The sequence below is a fragment of the Schistocerca cancellata genome, chromosome 11, assembly GCF_023864275.1.
Source record: "Schistocerca cancellata isolate TAMUIC-IGC-003103 chromosome 11, iqSchCanc2.1, whole genome shotgun sequence".
Lineage (NCBI taxonomy): Eukaryota > Metazoa > Arthropoda > Insecta > Orthoptera > Acrididae > Schistocerca > Schistocerca cancellata.
The window spans coordinates 155874325-155901949 of NC_064636.1; the positions used below are offsets into that span (position 1 = coordinate 155874325).

Below are 27625 nucleotides of genomic sequence, written 5' to 3' on the forward strand. Positions count from 1 at the left end.
TTACAGAGAACATAAGACATTTCTGGTCAAAGACTTCTATCCAGGCAGTCATTGACCAGTCTGGTGTGGCTTTGGAGGAAAGCAGAAGGTGGTCACTAACCCCCCTCTGTATTTAGTCATCAAGTTTGTTCAGGAGGATCATACCAACATATTGTTGTTTCACTGTCACACAGACTCCTGTATTAGGAAGATAGTAATAGGATCCCTGGAGTAGAGAAGCAACTGGAAGAGTTGAAAACATAATAGTTGCCATGTCCAAACAGATTCACAAATCATTTGTCCAGAGAATACAGCATTGGCCTCATACTTAGCTTGCATTTATTGAAAATCTCTCGCCTAGTGCAAAGAGTCAGGCAGCTGGGAAAAAGTTCAGGTGGCTTCTGTATATAAGAATGGTAAAAGAATGTACCTGCAAAGTTACAGAACAATATCATAATGATTATTTGCTCCAGAGTTCCTGAACATATCCTCAGTTCAAATATAATTAATTTCTTTAAGACAGAAAAGTTTCTATCCACAAATCAGCATTGATTTTGTGCAATACTCATCTTGGTACTCTGTAAAATTACATACTGTGAACCATGGATGATGGGCAACAGGCTAGATTTCACATTCCTATATTTCCAGAAAGCATTTGAACAGTGCACCACTGCATACTGTAAATAGAGGTATGAGCATATGGAATAGGTTCCCCGATATATGAATGGTGCAAAGACCTCTCAAGTAACAGAGGCCAGTACTTTGATCTCAACAGCAACTGTTTTTTCAGAGACAAGAGTATCATCAATAGTGCCACAGAGAATGGTGCCATATCTATATATGAAATGATCTGATGAGCAGCATTCTGTGCCTGTTTGCTAATGGCATTGTGTGTGGGGAAGGGTCATCACTAAGTGACTACGAGGATACAAAATGACTTGGACAAACATTTTATGTGGTGTGATGAATGGCAGATGCAGAAATATTCAAGTAACTGCCAATGAGTAGGAAAAACAATCCCATAATGTTGTATACAACATCAGTACTCTACAGATTGACAGTCTGGTCAATAAAATGTTTAGGTATAACATTGCAGAGGCCGGCCGGAATCGCCGAGCGGTTCTAGGCGCTACAGTCTGGAACCGTGCGTCCACTACAGTTGCAGGTTCGAATCCTGCATTGGGCATGGATGTGTGTGATGTCCTTGGGTTAGTTAGGTTTAAGTAGTTCTAAGTTCTAGGGGACTGATGACCTCAGAAATTAAGTCCCATAGTGCTCAGAGCCATTTGAACCATAACGTGGCAAAGTGATATGAAGTGGAACAAGCACATAAGGATGGTAGTAGGATGGGGAATGATCAACTTTTTTTGTATTTGGAAAACTGTGGTTCATTTGTAAGGGACACTACATATAGAACACCATAGAAGTGCCTAGTAGTAGTAATTGTTGTTGCTGTGGTAATAGATGCCATCCACGATGCACTGCTTGGTGGCTTGCACAGTTTTAATGCAAACGTACATGCACGTCAGCCAGAAAGAAGATAATCAAGCTGCAGATTCCATGTGAAATGCATTCTCAAGCTTTATAAGTTTGGTAAGCCCGTTTGTAAGGCTAATAAGTTGTTAACTGGCATATGTGACAGAGCCAAGGATCAGTCATCTGCTTGTGTCATGAAGAGAATACATGACAGAAAGGTAAACATGAATATAAACTAGAGGAAAGCTGTCATCAGCCTGGAGGTTTTAAACATCGGAGTTCTCTACTACACACAGTCCTACTGACTACCATGTGCTGTTACCCTCTTTCCACATCTGAACTGATTTACCCAACTAGTTACAAAGTACCTGCTGTTCAATGATCAAGGACCTTTGGATTTGTAGTGTCACAATTACCCATTGAGCCACCAAGTATTAGAAAAAGGCAGAAGCATTTAGCAGTAAAGTCCAGAGCTATAATCCTTATAATTCCATATGGAATGCACTCCAAAAGTAGATGATGAACACACCAGAGGTCACATGACCATAAAGTGTAGTTAGCAGATTCAGTTACACAAAAAACTGTGCTGAACTGACACCTTTCTGCCATCCAAATTGTTCATTTATGGAACAGTGGTTTGCACATGTATAGAAACAGGCAAAGGTCATTCCAGCTTGTAAGAAAAGTCACAGGAAATATGTGCAAAACTACAGACATACCTAGTTGGTGCAAAAATCTTCTTGAATGATTTTGTGATCCTGTATGATGGCTCTTAAAAAAAAATCAATTCATCTGCAAGAATGGAAATGGATCCCATAATTACTGGTCATGTGAAACTGTTTAGTCTGCTTCTCCACAGTGCTGCCACAATGTAGTCAGCCTGTAAAATGAGACCATAGTTCTGAAGCAGTATCTGTGGGAAAGCTAGCAAAGTTGATGTGCCTTTCAATGACTTAGTACTTCTGCCATGCAGTTAGTCATTACTTTATGCCTTAAATTACGTGAAAACAGTAAGATACATTTGAACTGAATGGTACAAATGGATAGGTGTGATGTACCTGCCATTACCACATTGTAATCTATACAAGTACCTTCTCTTGTGATGGTGTCCAACAGTCATAGCTAATCCACAAAACATATGGAATGAAAATGAATGTTTGCATAACTGCCTACTTATTTGTGGCAAAAAGTATTTTAAGTATAGTTATATATGTTGGCAATATAAGAATATTATTGAGTCTGAGAATCCTACTTTCACTACTGTTTGGGGGTTACCACCAATAGCATGCGCTTTCATTTATTGCACAAATTTCACCCATATTCATTCTTGCCCTTCGTCTCCCCTCCACTCTTCTGATGCTACCATCCCACAGGTGTGTCATCTGTCTCTTCAGTGTACATTCCATGGCTTGCTAAATATTTCAAGGGTTTCTGCTCAATGTTTCAGCCAGCTTTGGTCCAAACATATTTTGAACATAACAGCTTTCTTGGAGGGCATTACATTCATGAACTACAAATACATCAAGAATTTACTGTTAACATGTTGATGGTAGTATGGTATTTACTTTGTATGCAGTCTGACTAGCATGCATTCATCAGAGGACCTCAAACAATTGCCTAGCCCAAAAAACGCTTGCTTTGTGTAGTGCACCACTGACCCATCAAGTATTTCTACAATTCTCCACCTCATAATGCATTTCCAGCAGTCTGCAGTTTGGGCAGTCAGAGAATCGATGAAGCCTTTGGTTGAGACCCTCCACTCACCCCAAACCAAAGGACTTGAATCAATTCTGGGAATGCTGATACAAACTGTGTGCGCTGCATGCCCTCATGTGTTACACAAGGGCTCGTCGCCATTTCTGCTACCTCTCAATATAAACTGAAGGTGGCCTCAGAACCCAAACGATGGGTATCATTGGCACCAACATCAGCCACAACTTGTAGACAGCCACACCCTCTCTGTTTCGTAGCCACAGGCAGGACATTTTCCACATCTCAGATAAGGCTCCATGGGAGACATATTCAGTACGCATAGGATTCATTTCCAGTCCTGGATGCCATTTACCTAAGGAGCTTCATAATGCGTTTGACATTGGAGGTCCTGATTAACTAGAAAACTTCTCTCCACTTGGGCCTGTCTGGACCCTGATGAATGAACACCTGCCAGTCCACTCACAGGGTCAATGGGTGAGGCAGCCTCCACATCACTCTCTGCCTCAAACAGCGCTGTTACGACCCATCCCTCACCATTTGGTGAGGACAACACAGCCACATTGGGTACACCACAAGGTGTCTTGACAACAGAGCCAGTGGGCAAAATAGGTGACACCTTAGGCATCCTATGTGATGAGCCAGATTCTCGGCCCCCACTACTACAATAGGCAGCAGCCTGAATGCTGCTGAATATGGCAAAACACATCTTCAGCTGTTGGTGAACTGAGGCCAGCTCCTCCATCTGCACACAGTGTGCACACATAATATCCATTCCCGTACTACTATTCAAGAATTAACAGTAAAACACACAGAGAAAGCTATATATGTAGCTTGCTATTGTTCTGATGTTTCACCAGTGGAGGCTAATGCATTATTGCACTGTGTAGCTTTTCATTCAAAAGAATTAAGATCTGTGCAACAGGCCATGAATACACTTTAAAGTTACTAAAATATGGGATTGCACCTCCTTACTACAAAAGCATGGAAGGAATCTAATCATAAAATGAGATGAGATAAAGACACACACACACACACACACACACACACACACACACACACACACACACACACACACAGAGAGAGAGAGAGAGAGAGAGAGAGAGAGAGAGAGAGAGAGAGAGAGAGAGAGAGAGCTACATATGAAGGGCTTATTTCAATAGTGGTACAAGTCCATTACGTCCACTTTTCTGCCTATAATGCTTCTGAAATTAATGATCCAAACAAAGAGAAAGAAAGGTTCGTGTCTAGCAAGAAGCCATATGCTTGAATATATTTGTGGTATCTCAACTGCAGATTTTGCAGCACTCATTTAACTTTAGGACTCTGTATCTCAAGATGAACAAAAACGGACTTGTACCACTATTGAAATAAGCCCTTCATATGTAACTTGATTCTGAAACAACCCTGATTAAATCAGGGTATTGTTAGCAGTCAAATAATGTACGGGCTTCACCTTTGTTTCAAGTAACGGTAACCTAATGCATACATGATAATTGATGTTGAGTGCTATGGGTGTTATTTCAGGCTGAATTTGGCTGCTCAATAATGCTACATTCAAGGAGCAGGGACTGTTGACTAAAGGAGGTCATGAAAGTTAGCCCGAGGTAAAGTTACATATTTTTGGTTAAACATAAATGGAAGGAATCACTATCACTGCAAAATAAATTTTTATTCATATCTAATCTCAACATGTCAAATATGCATGTGTTGTCTGTTCTTTTGGACATGTCCAAGGGGACAGACAGCATTTTGATCCTGCAGCCACGATGACTCAGGGACAAAGGAAGTAGAGATATTAGTTGTCTTTGGGCATTAATTTACGTCAATGGAGAGAGCTGAAAATATGTGCTGGACCAGGAATTGAACCCAAGTCTCATGTGGACTGGGCAGTTGCAGTGACGACTATGCCATCTGGACACAGTGGTCATCACATCTGCATGGTCTACTCTAGCATGCTTCCTGTCAGACCCAAATTCTGAACTTACTCACCACTGATGCAGTGCTCATGCTCATGATCCTCCTTACACATGTTGTGTCACTGGTTCCTGTAAGAGGTAGTGTGGTGTGCATCTACACTGAAAGGATCATTGGCTGACATCACCTTAATTATATATGTGGTGTCCATTCTTTCGGATATGTCGATGTATCGTCACATCCTGTTCCAACAATCTGAACATGTTTTCCTTACTGCAATCATTTGTCCAGCGTTGTGGACATGAATGTGTAATATCAGCATTCCCTGTTTGTGATCATCTCTTGGTAAACAATTGTCACAATGTGGTATAATTTTGCTTGCTGGGATCAACCCACAACAATGGGGACAAACATTCAGCCAGTGTGATATTCCTCCTCTCACTGTGCCATTATGGTCAACACTCACTCATTGTGCAGCTTCATCAATGCATCTGAAAGGGGCAACAGTGCATACTGGGAGCATTAAGTGATTGACTACTTATACCTTGTATTTTCTACTGGTTTGAATAAAATATGCTTACATTTCAGTAGGTAATTATGCATCCCCTACTGCGCTATGCTGGTGTCACATACTGCAGTTTGAGCCCCTGAGACAAGCAGTTGCTGGCCATTCAAAACAAACAAAAAACAACTCTGTAATAGACTGCTCGAATCTATGCGTTACAGTTTTGTAAATGTGAGATTACATCTCTGAAACTTACTCATTGTTGCTACATAGGGACCCTACCATTTTCCAGAGAATATGTAGTGGAGGTCACAAAACTAATGAAAGGTCTGATCTGAGTCTTAAACTCTGCTCAAAATTAGGTGATAGTAGTTCATCCACAGCATGACTCTACAAATTAAAAGATGTTCTCTTGCCTCACTTACAAATGTTCATTGCCTCTTCAGTCAACAGCCAAAAAGTGAGCCTAGGGTGTCCTCTGAGCTCAACCAACAGATTTTGTTGTTGCACACGAGCCTCAGTTCACAGCTGGCCAATAGAACTTACACCATATCTCATATGAGACAGTGACAGATACAAAAAAACCTCAAGGAGGGCTCACTAAAGATACCTTGAGCTACCTTTACTTTTACTGTAATAAAAGCTAATCAAGTCGTATGGAAAGTGTAAGAAAGTTTTATTTAAACTGATTATACACATATACATGATATAAAAAAGTTATAGTTGTGGTTCTGTACTTTAAATGATGAATTCTATGCACCAGCTCTTCCTGACAAATTGGTTAATTACATTGTCAGCATGACAAGCAATGTCAGGGTGAGTGTCCAAGAGAGCTAAGCCATTAAGTCGATCCTCCTTCACTGTTGACCTCAGCCATGTCTTTGTACACCGTAGTGTTGAAAAACTTCTTTCTACTGCAGCAATAGATGCAGGTAGACAAATATTTTGTACAGCATGTACAAAGTAGGATAGTCAAATATAGGATAGACAGACAATGGTTGCATAACAAAAACACAATCATTAAGAGCATTTCTGCTCGTTGCTTGTATTGAAGAGACTGTCCCATAGTCTCTTTTTAATCACAAAGTGTGAGTCGTCTTCAAAATACAGTAGTTCGGTGAAGCACTGATTTAGTTTGTGCGCAAGATCATTAGCATCACGTTCCAGTAATTGTGATGGAAAAAGTATGTTGAATTTAAAATGATAAATATATTCTTCAGCAAAACGCTCTCTCATGCCAGTCGTAACATGGTCCAGTGTCGGAATAAAAAGTTACTTTCTAATATGTCATAGCATCATCATTATGATCGCATTATGAGGAACGTCGAATCTAATTTTGCTTTTGCCATTGCCCAACGCCCAAGAAATGGTCTTGTAAGATTTTGCTGACTGGATATGTTATGCGCATGTCACTTAGTGTAAATAGATTGATAAGAAACTCCCCTTTTCTCCCCCTTCTGCCCCCCCGCCCTGTCTCCCTGCCCCCCCGCCCTGTCTCCCTGCCCCCCCGCCCTGTCTCCCTGCCCCCCCGCCCTGTCTCCCTGCCCCCCCGCCCTGTCTCCCTGCCCCCCCGCCCTGTCTCCCTGCCCCCCCGCCCTGTCTCCCTGCCCCCCCCGCCCTGTCTCCCTGCCCCCCCCCGCCCTGTCTCCCTGCCCCCCCCCGCCCTGTCTCCCTGCCCCCCTCCCCCGCCCTGTCTCCCTGCCCCCCTCCCCCGCCCTGTCTCCCTGCCCCCCTCCCCCGCCCTGTCTCCCTGCCCCCCTCCCCCGCCCTGTCTCCCTGCCCCCCCGCCCGCCCTGTCTCCCTGCCCCCCCGCCCGCCCTGTCTCCCTGCCCCCCCCGCCCGCCCTGTCTCCCTGCCCCCCCCCGCCCGCCCTGTCTCCCTGCCCCCCCCGCCCGCCCTGTCTCCCTGCCCCCCCCCCGCCCGCCCTGTCTCCCTGCCCCCCCCCGCCCGCCCTGTCTCCCTGCCCCCCCCCGCCCGCCCCGTCTCCCTGCCCCCCCCGCCCGCCCCGTCTCCCTGCCCCCCCCGCCCGCCCCGTCTCCCTGCCCCCCCGCCCGCCCCGTCTCCCTGCCCCCCCCCGCCCGCCCCGTCTCCCTGCCCCCCCCCGCCCGCCCCGTCTCCCTGCCCCCCCCCGCCCGCCCCGTCTCCCTGCCCCCCCCCGCCCGCCCCGTCTCCCTGCCCCCCCCGCCCTCCCCGTCTCCCTGCCCCCCCCGCCCGCCCCGTCTCCCTGCCCCCCCCCCGCCCGCCCCGTCTCCCTGCCCCCCCCGCCCGCCCCGTCTCCCTGCCCCCCCCGCCCGCCCCGTCTCCCTGCCCCCCCCGCCCGCCCCGTCTCCCTGCCCCCCCCGCCCGCCCCGTCTCCCTGCCCCCCCCGCCCGCCCCGTCTCCCTGCCCCCCCCCGCCCGCCCCGTCTCCGTGCCCCCCCTAAACGGCCCATCTCCCCATCCCCCCAGCCCCACACCCTGTCTCCCTCCCACAACCCGTCTCCCACTACCCCCTTCCCGCCCCGTCTCTCACCACTCCCCATGCCCCGTCTCTCACCACTCCCCATGCTCCGTCTCTCACCACTCCCCATGCCCCACCACCACCGCACTGTCTACTTCCTCTCTCTCCCCCTGTATGACAGTGCCATGTAGGAACAAGTGACAGATGCTCTGATACGTCACTTTCTTGGTTTTTCAGTTTCTTGAAGACCCATTAAAGGCTGGCGACCCTAGTGTTTGCGTAAAGCAAGACCCCGAACTGAAACACCGTGCTGCTGGATCTGAGCATAATGTAAGTTTTCACACAAGCACTGTATTGTGCAGGAAGAGTAGTAAGAAACTCTAGTTAGATGTGTTATTTGTAGGGTATTACCAATAGTATTTTAACAGCACTTGTAACAAGCATATCTTTATGAACCATTACTGTTGCATTAATTTTTTATTGTGATTCTATGTAATGAATGCCTTAAGTACATAGTTGGTGTAAACGGAGCAAGGAATACTTCCTCTTGGAAGTAATTGTTAATCTTGTTACACCTCTGTGTCACAGTGCTGTAACATATGTGGAACTATGACATGTGATGGATGTATATTCTAGAGTTCCCAGTCACTATTCACTGTAGTATTTACATCATTACTGAAATCCTGCTGTGGAATTCTTTATGATTTTCCTCCAGTACACATGACATAAATTTGCATTGTTCCCTAAAGAGCAGGCACTGAAAATACATGGTGATATGGCAAGAAGCTGTGTAAATAACATTAAATTTGGGTAATTTTGATGATAATGTGTGGAATGCCACATTCATTTGATTAATGACCAAAAATTCCTCTTGTTTATGGGTTTACTGTTGGAAGATTATTTGCATCTTTATATTATCTGAGTTTAATTTTGAAATGTTGCCACACACGTATATCAAATTTTTTTTATGGGAGTACAACCATCCGATAGAGTAGGCCATAGTGCCTCTGAAATCAGAGTGGATTATGTGACAGGAATAGAAAGTGAAAGTATGCCAAATAAGTACTACACAATGGCTGATAGCAAAATCAGGGGCAATAGAACTGATTTGGATGCATTCTGACACACTCTCTTCCCAATTGATAAGAATCTCTTCAAAGTTGGATGATACTAATGAGAAAAGAATATTGAGAGCTGTCATATACACACAGAAGATAGCAAGCAGTTATAATTCACAGATTGTGTTCTTCTTTCAGTCTGTTGAAGATCCATTGGGAATATCTTTGTCCACTGATTTTATCAAGGAGGATCCTGAATTAAATATAACTGAGAATACTGTAAGTATTTACATCTCTGATGTATTGCATGTATTCAAGTAGTAAGTCTTTTGTTAAGTCTGTAGAGTAAAAGATGCATTGCAGTGGAATTGTCACAGATTGTCAGTTCTCTGGAATTTGTTGCTGTTCGTAATTGTAGAGTTTTCTTGTACTCCTGCACTTGACTTTCATATCACCTCTTACATTCTGACTGTTTTAAATAGAAGTGGAAGGGGACTAGTGGCTGGTATAATCCTGTTCTCAGTAGCCCTTGTTGTTATCAACTACATTGTATAATGGTTGTCTGTGATGGTCACGAAATTCACATTTAGATGAAGTGTAAGTTCTAATAGTGTAGATAATTTGAGAAATATTCCTACTTTCAACAACTTCTGATAAATAGAATTCAAAAGAACACTGGCTGTTCTTATCTTTTGTGTGAATCATAGTTATTCTTGAGTTTGCCCTAAAATTTTTTTGGGATTTGAAAAACAGAGATGAAATTTGTGGGTTCTAGATCAGCCCCAATATGTTGGCCACAACCTGTACATATTGTGGCAGCTTCTGTGGTACCTGTTGTATTACTTATAAAATTTTCATTAATAGAAAAACTCTTATAGCTTTTGGTGAATGATTGTACATAGCTGAAGCCATGTATGGCCTCACCATGCGAGTCCTGGCAGATCTGAAGAAGAAAGATTTTTTTTTTAAATATGCTTTATGACCTCGCTAAGGGAAGGAGAAGCTCACATTGATAAACATGTCACAAGAATGAAATTAGACAAATATTGGGAACATTCAACACACATTTGCGAAGGTTAGGTACTGGCTCACTCCTGATCTGATTGTTCATAAACAAACTTTCTGAAGTTTTAAAGGATTTTTCAGGCACTGAAATGTTAGCTTCTTCAGACACTGGAATGTGTGGTGATTATACAAGCATACAGGTCTAGGATCCAAACTATCATGCTAGGGACAGCTCAGAGAGTATATAAAGGAGTGTAGCTGATTCACAGCTAACAGGCCAAGACTTAAATGTCACAGGGACTCATGTTATGCCATTTTAAACAAATGGAAGGGATGCATTGGCATCACAAGTAGACAGGACAGAAAGTTGTTCCACAAGAAGGGTTTTACAGAAATGAGAATGCTGCACATAGTAGTCAGGGATGTGCATATGAGGAGTTTGGTTAAATAGTGATCTGTAGAGTGTCCTAGGGCATAGCTGTAGTTGTCAAAGTGGCTGGATTGTAGTTGGTGACCACTTACCATGAAAGTACAAAAGGCCATACTGGCCTTCATATGCAGCCCAAGAGATCACAGGTCAAACAAGATGTCTCCATGGCACCAGGGCAAGAGGTTCAGGGATAGTGTCCACTGCATGGAGTGCTGCTCCCATAGCAAGTGTGAAGAACAGTGTGTTGCTGATTGTGTGCTCTGGAATGCCATGTCATGTGGTTGGCACTGAAATCACTGATGTTGTACCCCACTTGGTACTTTGAAAATTCCCCCTGCGGGTTCGGGGGTTAGAATAGGCCCGCGGTATTCCTGCCTGTCGTAAGAGGCGACTAAAAGGAGTCTCATCTGTTTCGGCCTTTAATATGATGGTCCCCTAAGGGGTTTGACCACTTCCTTTCCAAATTTTCCGTTAGTGCGGGCCATTTGGGGAAGGACACCTTACGTGGTGCATTTTCAATCCATCTTGCCCTAAGATCTGGCACACCCGATATTGTGATGGAGTTGGATTTCAATCAAGCTTCCGGCCACATCCGCTGGAGTGTGTTCCGGATAGCATACATTCCCTCCATTGTGCACTTCCATCTTTGCCCTCATAATGTACATGGATATTTCGACACCCGACATCCAGCACGGTAGCCAGTCCGTTGTGGTGGGGTCTTCATGTACCCTTTTGGTGGTAGCCCCCTGACTACACAGGAATCGCTTTGCTGATGCCTGAGCTGCTACCTCCCCACGTATGCCGAGGAGTAGATGCCTATCCCTCTGGGGCATCGGGACTCCCGGCAAAGGCCATCCTGCCAGGTGGTCTTTGCTGTGGCTGGGTGGCACCCGTGGGGAGAGCCCCTGGTCGGAGTGGGTGGCATCAGGGCGGATGACCCGCAATGAAGCGAGGTACATCATTTCTCGCTGGTGGGCCTCCACCAGCAGTCTCTAAGCGATTGAGGTCTAACCTCAATGGCAAGGAATACGAACCAAGATCATTTCCCTCCCTGGCCACTCCATGAGAGGAATGTATGGGTAAAGAAGGCAGTGGAGAATATTCACCCCGGTACCTCGTGTGTACGCGAGTTGATGGGGAATCGTTTGTGTCAACAAAGCCCCAGTTTTTTGTGGAGCATTTAGAGGACAAGTTCGGGGAGGTGGAGGGCTTGTCCAAAATGCGCTCTGGTTCAGTACTCATCAAAACAGCATCCTCTGCCCAGTCACGGAGGTTGCTCAATTGTGACAAGTTGGGGGATGTTTCCGTTAGCATCACGCCGCATAAGAGTCTCAACATGGTCCAGGGTATTATATTCCACAGGGATCTTCTTCTGCAGTCCGACGATGAACCACGTGCCAACCTAGAACAACGAGGTGTTCACTTCGTCCGGCGCGTCCATCGGGGTCCGAGGGATAGTAAGGTAGCCACCGATGCCTTCATCTTAGCCTTCGAAGGTGATGTTTTATCCGAAAAGGTCAAGGTGATGGTTTACCGTTGTGATGTGTTAGCCATATATCCCTCCTCCGATGCGGTGTGGTGAGGCTGTAATAAAGGAACTGCACACATTAATATCAGATATATGGGAAACAGAAACTATGCCAGATAATTGGAAAATTGGAATAATAGTCCCCATTTATAAGAAAGGGGACAGAACAGCATGTGAAAACTATAGAGGTGTAACACTCCTAAGTACAACTTATAAGATCTTCACAAGTATATTAAACGAAAGGATACAGAAGTGTGCAGAAGGCATACTAGGGGAATATCAGTGTGGCTTTCGACCAGGCAGAGGAACAACTGATCAAATATTTGTGATAAGGCAAATGATGGAAAAGTTCTATGAATACGATATAGATCTCAATTTCTTATTCATCGATTTCAAACAAGCCTTTGACAGCATAAATCGGCAAGAACTATATAGAGTACTGAAAGAAGTTGGTATATGTGCTAAATTAATAAGACTAATCAGAATGACAATGACAGAGACAAGAGCAAAAGTAAAGGTCCTTAGCAGAACAAGTGATGGCTTTGACTTTAATAAAGGTGTGAAGCAAGGGGATAGTCTCTCCACTGTCCTATTCAACATAGCCCTGCATAGTGCAGTAAATAAAATCAACAAAAGAGGCACCATATTTATGAAAACTAGCCAGATATGTGCATACGCTGATGACATTGCTATAGTAGGAATAAATACAAATACATTCCTAGAAACATACCGGGCAATGGAAACAGAAGCCTTAAAAATTGGCCTCATAGTAAATGAAAACAAAACAAAATATATGGTAATGTCACAATCTGAGGCCAGAAGAACCCCTAAAAACCTAAACATCAATGGGAAATGCTTCAATGGAGTGTCCTCTTTTAACTACTTGGAGCCCTAATAACAAATGATAACAGTATTGGAAAGGCTATAAGGGAAAGAATACAAGCAGGAAACAGAGCTTACTTTGCAAATATACAGCTCTTCAAAAATAGCCTTGTTACAAGAAAAACTAAACTGCTAATATATAATTCCCAAGTACGCCCAGTTATCACATACGGCTCAGAGGTATGGACGTCGACAGAACACAATAAAAATGCTCTAAGAAGCATTGAGTGGAAAATACTACGCAAAATCTATGGGCCAATAAGGGAGGAAGAAGGCTGGAGAATACGCTACAATGCCGAATTACAAGAGTTAATACAAGGCAGGGACATAGTAAAATTTGTGAAATCGCAGCGAATACGATGGCTAGGACACTTGGAGAGAATGGCAGAGGATAGAATTCCAAAGAAAATGATGAAAGGTATGATCCATTCAGTTAGGCGAAAAGGGAGACCTAGAAGAAGATGGATCGATGAGGTAATAATGGATATCAGCAATATGGGAGTCTGGGGGTGGAAAAGAGCAGCAAATAACCGAGAAGTGTGGAGGAAGATTGTTGAAGAAGCCAAGGCTCACCAAGGGCTGTAGAGCTACTGAAGAAGAAGATGCGGTGTTTTAAATGCTGGAAGTTCGGGCACATGTCATCTCGCTGTACTTCCGGCATCACATGTCGAGATTGTGGACGTCCTTCGCATCCCAATACTCCATGTGCTCCGCCTCCCATCTGTGTTAACTGCGGAGAACACCATTCCCCCTGCTCACCGGACTGTAGGATCTTCCAGAAGGAAAGGAAGATAATGGAATATAAGACCCTGGACTGCCTGACCTACACCGAGGCAAGGTGGAAATATGAGCGGCTACATCCTGTGCCCATGACACCCACCTATGCCGCTGCTGCAACACCAGTTCGAACCTCTACTGTGTTGTCACCTACAGATCGACCTTAGCTCTGTCAGAATTCACCGGCCCCCTTGGTTGTGGGGGGCATTTCGCTCCCTGTTGCTCCTGCTCCATCTACTTCAGGAACAACACCACCCCAACCATCGGGGACATCTGTTCCCCCCTTCCCAGCCAGAGAAGCGTGAGCCTTCTTCGGCTCCTCTCGCCCGGAAGGGGTCCCTTGGGGCCCTCCCATCCCAGGCTTTGCCCAGTGCCAAAGCAGACCCCAGCAAGTATCTCAAACAACCAACGGTCGCTGGTCGTAGGGCGTCACGGTCGTCTTCAGTCCCTGAGACTGACCCAGTGAGGCCCTTCCAGCCAGAACCACTGAAGGCACAGCGCGCAAAGCAGTCCAAGAAAAAGGCTCCCAAGCATCCTGACATTGCGGTGGCACCTGTCCCACCGCCACCTTCTAACTCTGCGTCCGAAGATGAGGTGGAGATTCTGGCGTCCGCTGAGGACCTGGATCTCGCCAGTCACTCGGACGCAATGGATGGCTGTTGTACAGTTGGTAACTCAGTAGCAGCAGGGACCCAGGAGGCGTAATCTGCCTCCCCACTCCCTTCACGCCTTTCCCATCTATGGACAATATCATTCTCCAGTGGAACTGCAGCGGTTTCTTCCACCATCTAGCTGAGCTCAGACAACTTATCAGCCTTCACTCTTTCTTCTGCATTGCTATTCAGGAAACTTGGTTTCCAGCAATGCGAACCCCCGCCCTCCATGGCTATCGGGGTTATTATAAGAACCGGGCAGCTTATGAAAGGGTGTCTGGTGGCGTCTGCATATATGTCCTTAACTCTCTTCACAGCGAGTATGTACCTCTACAAACAGCTTTAGAGGCTGTCACTGTTTGGGTGTGGACGCCACATGCTGTTACCGTCTGCAGGCTTTACCTTCCACCGGATGGTGCTGTCGCGCAGCATGTTCTGGCTGCTCTGATAGCCCAATTGCTGCCACCTTTCTTGTTACTGGGCGACTTCAACGCCCATAACCCTCTGTAGGGTGGGTCAGTGGCGACAGGTCGAGGCGCCACCATTGAGCATTTATTAGCACAGCTCGATCTTTCGCTTTTAAATGATGGTTCCTCCACACACTTTAGCGTGGCGAATGGCATGTACTCCGCCATCAACCTTTCGATCTGCAGCCCTAGCGTCTTACTGTCTGTCCAATGGAGAGTGCATGATGACCTGTGTGGTAGTGACCACTTTCCAATCTTTCTGTCACTGCCACAGTGTCAGTCTTCTCTGCGACCTTGCAGGTGGGCTATGAATAAGGCTGACTGGGACTCGCTCTCCACCACTGCCGCTATTGAGCCTCTCGCTAGTGATGACATTGATGCGGTGGTTCACTCAGTCACCAACAGCATCGTTACTGCCGCTGAATCTGCCATTCCCAGTTCTTCTGGGACCCCTCAGCGGCGGACTGTGCCTTGATGGTCGCCTGAGATTGCTGAGGCGGTTAAAGATCGTCGGCGGGCGCTACAGTGTCACAAGCGACATCCCTACGTTCCTGCATTGAACAACTCATCACCTTCAAATGGCTGTGTGCGCGGGCCCGCCGCCTTATCCGCCAAAGGAAGCAGGAGTGCTGGGAGCGGTATGTGTCCGCCATTGGCCTCCATGTCTCTCCATCGCAGGTCTGGGTCAAGATCCGCCGCCTCTACGGCTATCGGACCCCTGTCAGCATCCCTGCGCTCTCACTGAATGGAGCAGTTTGTACAGACTTCGACGAAATTGCCGACAGCTTGGCAGAGCATTTTGCTCTTAGTTCCACTTCTTCCAATTACCCACTGGCCTTCCGCTCCATTAAAGAGCGGATGGAACGTCGGAACCTTTCTTTTCGTACCCACCATTCTGAATCCTACAATGCTCCATTCAGTGAGTGGGAATTTCGCAGTGCCCTTGCCGCTTGCCCTGATCCCGCTCCTGGGCCAGATCACATCCACTGTCAGATGCTGAAACACTTTCAGTGGACTGCACGTGACACCTCCTCGACCTTTACAACCGCATTTGGGTCGAGGGTGAGTTTCTGTCGCAATGGCGGGAAAGTATTGTTATCCCCATTCTGAAACCTGTGAAGAACCCTTTGGAGGTGGACAGCTACCATCCCATTAGCCTCACCAACGTTCTTTGCAAGTTGCTTGAACGGATGGTGAGCCGGCGGTTGAACTGGGTACTGGAGTCATGGGGCCTTCTGGCTCCATCTCAGGATGGGTTCCGTAAAGGCCGCTCCGCCGCCGACTATCTGTTGAGCCTGGAGTCGGCCATCCGTACTGCCTTTGCCCGCCGTCAGCACCTAGTCGCTGTCTTTTTCGACATGCGGAAGGCGTACGATACAACATGGCGCCGTCACATCCTATCTACACTTCATGGATGGGGTTTTCAGGGCCCTCTGCCGATCTTTATCAGCAATTTTCTGTCGTATCGTATCTTCCGCGTGCAAGTCACGGCCTCTCGTAGTTCCTCCCGAGTCCAGGAGAACGGGGTACCATAGGGATCTGTCCTCAGTGTCTGCCTGTTTTTAATCGCAATAAACGGGCTTGCTGCAGCGGTGGGAAATTCTGTCTCCGCTTTCCCATATGTTGACGACTTCTGCCTTTACTACAGCTCTACTGGCATTGCAGCTGTTGAACGTCAGCTACAGGGCGCTATCCGCAAGGCGCAGTCTTGGGCTGTAGCGCATGGCTTTCAGTTTTCGGCTGCCAAGACCCGTGTTATGCATTTCTGCCGGCGCCGAACAGTCCATCCTGAGATGTGGCTCTATCTTGCCGACGAACTCCTTGCTGTGGTGGAGACCCACAGGTTTTTGGGGGTAGTTTTTGATACTCGGTTGACTTGGCTGCCTCATATTCAGCAGCTTAAACGGGCATGTTGGAGGCATCTAAATGCTCTGAGATGCTTGAGCCACACCAGCTGGGGCGCCGACTGATCTACCCTGTTACGGCTCTACCAGGCGTTAATCCAGTCTCGTCTGGATTATGGTAGCCTGGCTTATGGCTCAGCATCCCCATCTGTGCTGGGGGTGTTGAACCCAATACTACACAGCGTGATACACCTTGCCACTGGTGCCTTCCGTACCAGCCCTGTGGACAGCATACTAGTGGAGGCAGGTGTCCCTCCACTGCGGTTACGGCGCCAACGTTTGCTGGCCGCTTATGCTGCCCATGTTTTTAGCACGCCCAGGCATCCGCACTACCGTCTCCTGTTCCCGCAATCGGTCGTCCATCTGCCAGAACGTCGGCCCCGGTCAGGTTGTACGATTGCGGTCCGTGTCAAAGAGCTTCTCTCCAGGCTTAGGGTTTTCACTGTTCCACCACCTTTTCGGACCACTTTGCGTACACCCCCATGGTGTGTTCCTCGCCCTTGCCTTCGGCTCGACTTGGCCCAGGGCCCGAAGGACTCAGTCCCTACGGAGGCCTTCCGCCGCTGCTTTCTTTCCCTCCTTGCAATGTATCAGGGCTCTGGCATTGCGTACACTGACAGCTCGATGGTTGCTGGTCGTGTCGGTTATGCGCTTACTCTAGGGGACCATTCTGAACAATGTTCATTGCCGGCTGGCTGCAGCGTTTACACTGCTGAGCTGGTCGCCATCTTTCATACCGTAGAGTATATCCGCTCCTGCTCAGGTGAGTCCTTCGTGATCTCTAGCGATTCCCTGAGTGGTTTACGATCTCTCGACCAGTGTTTTCCTCGTTCTCGTCTGGTGATGGCTATCCAGGAGTCCCTGCATACTCTTGCGCTTTGCGGCCGCTCTGTGGTCTTTGTTTGGACCCTGGGCCATGTTGGGATACCCGGAAATGAAAATGTTGACCGCCTGGCGAAAGAGGCCACCAGTACACCATCTCTGGACATTGGCCTCCCGCAGACAGATTTGCGAGCGTTCCTACGCAGCAAAATTCTGGACCTTTCGGACACTGAATGCCGCGCCCTGCCTTCACGAAACAAACTTCGGGCCATCAAGGAGGCTACCGGTGTGTGAAGCTCCTCCTTGCAGGTCTCTCGCAAGGAGTCTGTTGTCCTCTGCCGGCTGCGCATTGGGCACACATGGATGATGCACGGCCACTTATTGCGACGTGAGGACCCACCTTTATGTTGCTGCGGCTCCGTTTTGACAGTGGTCCACATTTTATTGGACTGTCCACTTTTAGCTGTGCTCAGGCAGTCGTTTGCACTGCCTGACACGCTCCCTGCCCTTTTAACAGATGACTCTGCTATGGCTGACTTAGTTTTACGTTTTATTCGGGCAGGGGTTTCTTATCATTTAATCTGAGTGTTTCTGTTTTATTTTATTGTTTTGTGTTGATTCTGGCCTTTGGCCTACGATTTTAAACTGATTTTTTAATGTGTTTCTAAGTGGTTGGCTTTTCCTTTTTTATTTCTATGGTCGGCCAACCACCGTCACACTCTGTGTGATTTTAGTCCGTTTTGTCTGGTCTTTGTCTAAGTTTCTCTTGTTCTGTGTCGTCTGTGATCTATTCTGTTAATCGTTTTTATTCTCTGTGGGTGTTTTTAGTATTTGGAAAAAGGGACCGATGACCATAGCAGTCTGGTCCCTTTAATCCCACAAACCAACCAACCAACCAACTTTGAAAATATGTAACTTAGATTAAACAGTGGTAGGCACCTGTGAAATCTACGAATAAGATGTGTGACCATAACAGTGATGCTGAGTAGTACACGCAGTTGTGCAGTAAATATCTTAGCTCTGTCAGCTAGAGTGGACTTGCAACCTTTGTGGTCTCGGGAGCATAAAATGCAAGAGCTTAATAATGATGCAGAAAAATAGGGCTGACCATTTTGATACTGGCACATCGCCAGCAAGATTCTGTAGTAATTGTGGAATTGGGAATTTTATTAGGTAATTGCATGAGAAGCTAGAGCAAGCTAGCAAGATAGCAAATTAATACTTTGTTGGAGAAGCAGTTCAGTGCCAGGCTGCTACATCTGTTACTGGTAGATTCAAACAACACACAAGTGTAACAGAGATGCTTCAGGAACTCAAATGAGAATTCCCAGAGGGAAGGTGATGTTCTTTTTAGAAACACTATTGAAAAAATTTAGAGAACTGCCATTTGAAGCTGACTGGTGAACGATTTTGTTGTTTCCAACATACACAGCACATAAGGACTATGAAGGTGAAATTTGAGAAGTCAGGCCTGATTGAGAGGCACATATACAGTTTTTTTCACTCATATTTGTGTGTGGAATGGGAACGGAAATCACCAGCAGGGTTATGGGGTACCCTTTGCGATGTGCCATTAAGTGGATAGCGGAGTATAGATGTATGTGGAAATTCTAGATAAAATAAGTAGCTGACCAATGTAGTAGGAGCAACAATGATATTTTTCATAGTAGTAAATGTACATATACATACATACAAAATAAACTATTACTAGTTCCCTTAATTAGCCGTGCGAGTAGATTAGCACTAGTCACAAACAGCTGGTTGTCACTACACTTCACAGAGAGAAATCCCTGTGGGAGCTTCTGCCTTAAGATTTGCAGTGTGTCTCATCCCACATCCATCCACGTCTTCATTTATGGAATGCAATGTGTAAATTAAAGAATGAATAAATGAATAACATTCACATCATATCTCTAGCCAGGGCAGAGATTACAGTGTTGAAAGCAAATTTAATTTTCTGAAAAACATTGTGAAACATTCAATAATAGGTGCAACCCATCAAGACAAATGGAGATTATCATATTTCACTGAAATAAGTTATACCTGTATAAGCAATTCCTCAAGGATGTTTAAAATCATCAGATTTCACAAGACTATAACTTTATTTATTACAAAGGTACAGAATTGGGGTCAGATTTTTATTTCTATACATGTCTGCAAAGCCTTTATTTCCAAAGGAACCATATGATTTTAATGTTGCTCACATTTTGTGTGTGTGTGTGCACACATAAAACATTAAGGTACTTTTCACAGCTATGTTTAGGACCAGATTCGTCATTTACTGATCACAAATATCAAAATCCTTTTCTACACATTTAAGCATCCAGACAATACACTTGATCCATGCATTTGCAAGCATGTCAGCTTAGGAAACTCAATGCTGTTCCCATGTAGCATCATAGTTCATCCAGTGTTATTGGTACACATAGGTGGAGCCTGTCACAAACACCCACCAATAAAAAAGATGCCATATTGTGAGATGAAGCAAATTTCATGGTCAGGTCTGCAGACCCTTTAGCTGATCAGTGCTGGTTCCAATGCAGTGGTATACCATCCGTATGAAAAATTATATTTCTGATAATTTCCCATCTCTTAAGTTTTTTGACCATCTATGTGTATTCTAACATTGTCAACTTTCTTCAGTTTGTTACAGAATTTGCTCCTCTTCAGATTCAGTTCAGTGATAATCTGATCAAACTGTTCATCACATTACTTACGTTTAGTAATAACTCCTGATCACTACCAACAAACTTCCTGCCCCATATTGCACAGCACTTTACCCTTATTAATGTTGCAGCTACCAGTTCAAGTCATCCCTTGAAGACTCATTTTATAAGATGGAAAAGCAATCAGAAATGGCCTGCCACTGGAAGAAGTAGACACTACTGCTCACACACTAAATGAAACATACTGCATCCAATTCCTTGGTGTCTGCTTGGATTTCAATTGAAATGGAGTCCACAAATTGGTAAAATTGTCAACTTGATCCCCTCAGCATTACTCACCTACAGGCAATTTCAATGGCATCTTCTGGAGTTTTCACTTGTTTTTAGAATTATCTTATGGGAAAGCCAAATAGAAATAAATAAAATATTAATGTTATTTAATGTGAAAGGCAATAGGGAGTTCCATAGTGACATGTAGATGCAAAGTGTTCACATAACATTCCTACTACAAGTTTGTATAGGATAAATACTAATTTGTTCATTGCTGCCATGTCCTATAAGATTAGCCTATAGGCTAGGACTGAGAAAAAGCGTGCAGGGAAGCATTTCTGCATGTAGACACTCTGGAGGAACATTCATTAATTGCAGGGCAGAGAGATATGAGCTTTTTGGTTAACTCGTTCTCATGCTGGTGCCTCCTTAATTTATTATCGATCTGAATGCCTAAGAACTTAACTCGTGGAACCTCATCCAGTGTCTGTCATTGATATCTCCTTGTATCTGTAAGTCATTTGAATTTGTTTGGAATTGCATGATGTATGTTTTTGTAAGTATAAAGGTTGAATTTTTGTGCTGTTGCCTGTAAACCAGTTGCAAGCATGTTCCATTATTCTCCTGGCTATTTCTAGTATGAATGTGTTTGGCCATTATCAGTGTACTAATTATCGGCAAGCATTGCAGATTTTGAAGGCATCTCCAATGGCTTTAGCACAACATTTATGTAGGTCAGCCCTGTGGGACATCATATGTATTGTTTCCCCATTCTGTATTCAGTTTTCCTCCCAAGGTATCATTTATCACTATGACCCAGTTTATTGTTGCTAAGCTAAGATTCAGTTCTTGTAAGTGTAATTCATTTACATATGCCTTACCTTTTTTCATTTTATTGGTAAACTGTGTTTCCTTTCATCACTGTCTAACCAGTATGTATAATGTTCAAAACAAAGCGTGGCCTGTTAAGCCCAGTGTCTGAATACAGATGTTGCAAACACGGATTGGTATTGTACATATCTTTTGCAACACAGTTAACTCAATGGATTTGTGCTAAGTCTTCAATGATGAATCATATTGTCTTTAGTTGTCAAGTTTATAAAGAATTTAATATTTTCTCAAAACGATTCTGATCTACAAGTAAGGTTATGGCTGAGTAAATGGCAGAACATTCTTAATTTCTTGTCGTAAAATGATGTGGCTCTGTTGAGAGGTTAATGTAATCTGTCCACTATTGATTCTCATAATATTTGAGGAGTAGTGTTTGGGTCAGCTGTGTTGTGACAGTTAACCAACATAAAAGCTAATTACTCTTGTTGCGAAGTATCGGTTAAAATAATTTTAATGAACAACCCATAGGGTGCATTGAAATATTTTGTAGGTTATCAACTAAATTTGTTTACTTCATTGTAGAAATGACTGAACTACTAAATATCCACCAATTGATGTTGGAAATAATTTGATTTTGTTGTATGATCAGTAGGCCAGGTAGTTGCAGTGGATAGAGATGCAATTATTTCTTAATGGAATACAACAGTATAGTTACTCATTAAATGGTAGTTGAATCGAAAGTACAATTCAGCTGAGGAAAGAGCGATTCCAAGTTTTCTCTTGGGCAATTACATGTTTGAAAAGTGAGTTTCATTCATTGTTATAGTAACAGTTCCTTTTCTAAATGATTGATAATGGGTTCACACAATTGGCCGTGTGGAATTAAAGATAGCTTCTGAAAGAATTTCTTAAAATTATGTTTAAATCAGAAATTATTTGAATTACACCCTTCCTTTAAAATCCAAATACGTAAGGAATATGTTAAATTAGGCATGCAATAATTGCATCTAAAACTTGAAATCTTGAAGATAAAAGTCAAAAACTAATTGCATTTGGGACACCATAGATTCTATACATAGCTCACACAAATAGCATTAGTCATAATGCAATTTTTGATACTCAAAAAAACTAAAACTATACATAAATCATACGATTTAAATACATGAGTCTTTCGGTTTTTCATTATATTACATTTTCTTCTTAGAAAAAAAAGATAAAAAGAAATCATCTTGCAACAGTCATAGGGCCCAATTATAAAGACATAAGTAATATCTGATGCTTTTTAAATGATCATTGGTTAATTTATTAATGTTCAAATTTGTTCAGTTCTAAAAAAATTGCTGTCACTTTTGTATTTTGTGAAAAAATTGTAGCCTTTGGAATGGGTTTCAAAAACATTACCATAGGTACTGCATTTTCAGAGATGCTATAGAAATTGTTTTATACCTCTCTCATTTAAAATTTCTACAATGACAAACAGTCCAGGATTCATCAGATCAATATGCACATTCTTGACAGCATCTGTTGCTATAGTGTCTTCGTCTGCAGCATTTGATCCCCGCAAGAATCATATTCCACCTCTGAATACCAAGTACATCTTTGATGGGTTGCATCCTTAGTTACGAGAAGATGTTTGGTTTTTTCAAGCTTCAGGGTGGTTGTGACAACAATATTATGATAGCTTAAGGTAAAAAATAATAATAGTTTTGAATATGAGCAAAAACGTTTGACCTGAATGCGAGTTACACTCACTCAGTTGTCCAGAAACCATCTTCCAGTACCATAAAATATGGTTTTTACTTGAATCTGAGTTTGTGCCATTTATAAAAATCTGTAGCTCAGCCAGCATACCATTTTCTGTGTTTCATCTGGTTCCACACTCCTCTCCTCATTGTACCACAAATAGCATCCAAGACAACTTTACCATGTCACACAGCAAAGAATAACAGTCCATTTCCACTTTAAATACTTTTGAACACAAACTGGATAATGTGTACTTTTTTTTTCAAATATAGAAGTAGTACAGCCATCTCAACAAACTGTCAAATTTTTTTAGATGTGAGATCTTCTTATTTACATCAGGTATTATTTATATGAGAACACAGCAACAGAAACTGTTTCATGTGTTAGATCTCATTAGTGATGATGGCATGATAAAATGTTCCTGCAGCATCCAGGCACAACCTGCAAAGCCTGTACTTATTCATGTTATGAATGAGCACTTTGACTTTGGTCTTCGTTAATCATAGACACACTATGTACAAAGTCAGTCTGTAGATTTCCAGATTTGAGAAATCCATTTTGCACATATCCCCAATTCAGCAGATTGTGAGTTTTCTGTGAAGCAGTGAAATATTAAATATAAAATTTCCTGACACTACGTCAGTGATGCTACCATTAACTTCTGCATATTTTTGTTGCCTGTCAACATCAATCCATTTTTTTCCATTTTACTTGTTTGTCAGTCAACTTCATTCTTTAATGTGGAGTAAAGTTTAGGAATTACAGTTTTTACAGTTTATACATGAGTTTGTAGTACACATGAATTATCGGTAGACCACATGTTCCAGTAACTCCTTACCTCATAAAAAAATGCTCTTTTCAGTGCATTCACCAGATAATAAGAGTTAGCATGATACCTTCATACATACATTGAGGTGTATTCAAAACGAACAAAATGTGTAATAAATAAAGTATTTTTTATTTGTCCTATTTCTGTATCTGCCTAAAATTGCTTATAAGCTCCCTGAGCTGAAAATACCATGTGGTACTTTTACAAAACTCTGTGCATCTTTGTCTTCTGCTCTTTAAATAATCTGTCAGGTGCTTCACAGATTGTCATCTCTGTTGTAAAAAAATTCAACTGTTTGCTTCTTTTTTTTTTTCTGAAATGTTGTTATCCAGTTTGTGTTGTTAATGTGTGCTTAAACATTATGGAAGTTGTTCCATTGGAACAATTATTTTGTTTGTTACTGCATATTTCCATGTTGGGCTCTCTGGATGTAGTTATTTCAATCTTTTCACTGCTTTTCCTAAAGTTTATGGGGATTAGTATGAATGTAAATAGGGTTCTGATGATTACACTCCAGTGACATGAGTGGTTGTGCATTTACATTACTTGTACATACTCTTCACAACTCTTTTTCCTCTTTACCCCATTTGCGAAGTTGTTCTCTTCCCTTTCTTCTGGAGTCTTGTGATATTTGCTTGTCTTTTTCTCTACACTGAACCAATTGTAATTGATTTGCTTACAGTTTTGCAAAATTTCTCTCTCTCTCTCTCTCTCTCTCACTCAAATTTACCATCCATTATCTTTAACAGAAAGCTAGTAATAATAATGTGTAACAATGCACCACCCTTCATATACAGATGTATTACTATGTAAATTATTCAGTAAATGAAACTTTTATTGTTTCATCCACAAAATAATTCCGCCATAAATTCTTTGCTTTACAGCACATCTTTTTTAAATTGTTTAGGTTAAAGTTACCTAACAATAAATTTAAACATTCTTCCTGACCTACCTTCTGTGTAGTAAGAATCCTTGATGTTAAATTCTTCTTTGGATATCTCAACTTAATCAGTATTTTTAGTTCCATATCTGGCAGCAAACATGATGAATTTAAACTTAAAATGCCTCTAACACTGTAGCCAAACAAAATGTATTTTGTAACATGGTCTACACAGTTCAAATCAGCACACAGGAAGTGTCATACTGATCAGTACATCAGGTATGTAATGTGAAGACAAAGATTCTTCATATCATTGTAACCTCTACTTGTAACTTTCAAAAATAGATGTGGGAAATTATTTACATTTTTGCTCTTCAGACAGGAAAATAGATACTACAGATAAACCTTGATGCAAAAACACAGATGAGGTTCAGAAAATTATATTTTACTCTCGTGTTCACATTTTGGATTGGCTCAAAACTACAAATTTGTCAGACAAAATGGCTGGTCTTCACTTAACTTCAGGAGTTGAAATAGCTAGTACTGACAATACATGCACACAAAGGTACAAGGAACTTCTCTAGCTTTTGGAATTATTATTTCCTTCATCTGGAAAAAGTTAGTAACAGATACACGAAGGTTAGGAAAGAAGGGCAGGTCACGGAGACCTAAAGTGTGTCACTCACAAGGAAACATTACCAATTTGACTTTATATTTTATACAGAACAAAAGCATACAATGTTTTATGGACTACGACACACTTTTTTCTTAAAAAAATTCTTACATCATTCAGGTGTGTCTTATACTCAAAATTAATTTTAAAATGTCCTGTGTTTGATTTAAAATTCCTGCCAGGCTTAAAGAAGGCCATATATTCAATGCTGTGGGAAACCTATAACTATCTGGCAACACGATTCAACTGGCAGCAGCAGTGCACCGATGCAATGAACATGAGCTGTAGAGCTTAACAAGCTTGTTAACACTGTCCCCCTCCTGCCCCGCCATCACAAACCTAGAACACTGTCAAGCCTATGATGTATCACAGCAGTGTACAGTGCCAGTGAACTTGAACTGAAAGTGATTTGTATTATTGATAGCAGAAGAGTATTTTCTTTAGTAGATTATTAATGAAAAAAATAGGGGTTTCATATGATGTGGGCTATAAATTGAAGATAATAACATATGCAGACCAATATGGAAACAGAGCAGCTGAGTGGCATTTTGGTCCTCCTCCAACAGAAAGAGCCATTCGTGATTGGCTTGCCAGTAAGGAAGAACGAAAAAATGAGTAAGACTACATGTGCCAATTGAGGACTGAATGCAAAATGGCCTAAACTAATCTTATATCCAGAATTAAAGCAACAAACTACTACTTCCCCATCCTGTGTTTCATTCACAATACAATCCTACAAACTGTAACCAGATGTCCGTATGATCGTGTTCTGCATGGAAGATGGCATTCCGGTCAACTGACAACTTTGCCAATGGTGTCAGGGGACGTATGAAACGAGGTAGTGTTTGTTGGGTAACCTCACATTCACAATCACCATGTACACAGCTACAGACAGTGCAGTTTGACACAGAGAAAATGCCTACTAGACTTGGCATTGGAGGGCCATAGAAAGAAAGGAAGCAGGACAGTCAAAAATTGATGTGGCCTGATGGCTTAGTGTGAATTGTGCTGTTGTTTCTTGGATGTAACGACAGTTCATAGAGACTGAAACTGTATCCCAAAGTCCAGGGCAGGGTTGACCACATGTGACTTCTGAAGAGAGGACTGTTATTTTGCTGTAAGGTCACAACAGACTGCCTTTGTACTGCATGGTAGCTGGCAAATAAGCCTGCAGCATCCGCTGGATGTGTTGTATCAAGGTAAACTGTGTGCAGATGGCTTTGGCAGAGTGGCCTTTATTGTTGGAGACCTGCTGTATGTTTACCTCTGACACATCTTCACAGAAGGCAATGTCAAGAGTGAGCAGGGAGCTTGCTTGTGACTAAGGGCAGCCTGCCCTGTCTTGTGTTTGAATGGTGGACTCCATGCTGCATTCCAGGATGTCACTGTGGGTGTCACAGGTGTGTGGTGTTGGCTGTGATAGTGGGACAAGTATCATATGAACTGCTTAGTACTTCTACACTTCAGATTGTTTGTTTAGTGTTTAAGGCATGTATTGTAAATACTAATCTGGTGGCAAGTGATGAAAAACTTCCGTCTTTCCACTAGCATGTTGCAGCATTGGCTGTTGCTATACTATGCCCAGCTGGCTCTGCTTTGCAAAGCAAGTTGGCCATGTTTTGCTTTTCAATACATATCACCATCACCCATGTGCAGCTGGCTGTTCTTCTGCTCTAGCATATTTTTTGACCAATTATGGTCAATACGCTACATTGACCTTTTTATCAAGACTCTGTCTCTCGGATTGACCAAACTATACTACCTATTAAACCAGAGTTACTGGCGACAAGTATTTCCGGCCTTATTTCGCCATTTATGTATTGTTCTAACAATTAGTTACCTTAACCCTTTCACTGAATGTTATAAATTTCCATAGGGCCCCTTGTCCTGCACCTTGACTCAAACACCATGGTACTAATTTCATTACTGTGGTTCTTGCACAATTTTTTTCCAACTCTATACATCTCACTTAAAAGCGAAAATAAATCTATAAGGCAAGACATAATGGTAACTCCCGTTAAAAAACCAAAGGGCACCCTGTTAAAATTGTGGAGGTTCCAATCTGTACAGCAGGCAGTAATATACTTGGAATGCTCTGTTAACATGATCTGATAATATGCGAGATTGAGATCCAGGACAGCAAAATACTGAGCCTGACTAAACCAAGTAAAAGAATTATGC

The 27625-nt window shown here is 43.3% G+C and overlaps 1 protein-coding gene across 1 annotated transcript in view; it reads left to right on the forward strand.

Annotated features, from left to right (window-relative positions):
* Nucleotides 1-27625, forward strand: part of LOC126108982 (zinc finger protein 708-like) — a 725579-nt gene that overhangs the window by 18140 nt on the left and 679814 nt on the right. Inside the window, exons 4-5 of the mRNA XM_049914384.1 lie at nucleotides 8264-8356; nucleotides 9283-9363. Of these exons, the coding sequence (XP_049770341.1) occupies nucleotides 8264-8356; nucleotides 9283-9363 (174 nt within the window). The remainder of the gene's footprint in view (nucleotides 1-8263; nucleotides 8357-9282; nucleotides 9364-27625) is intronic.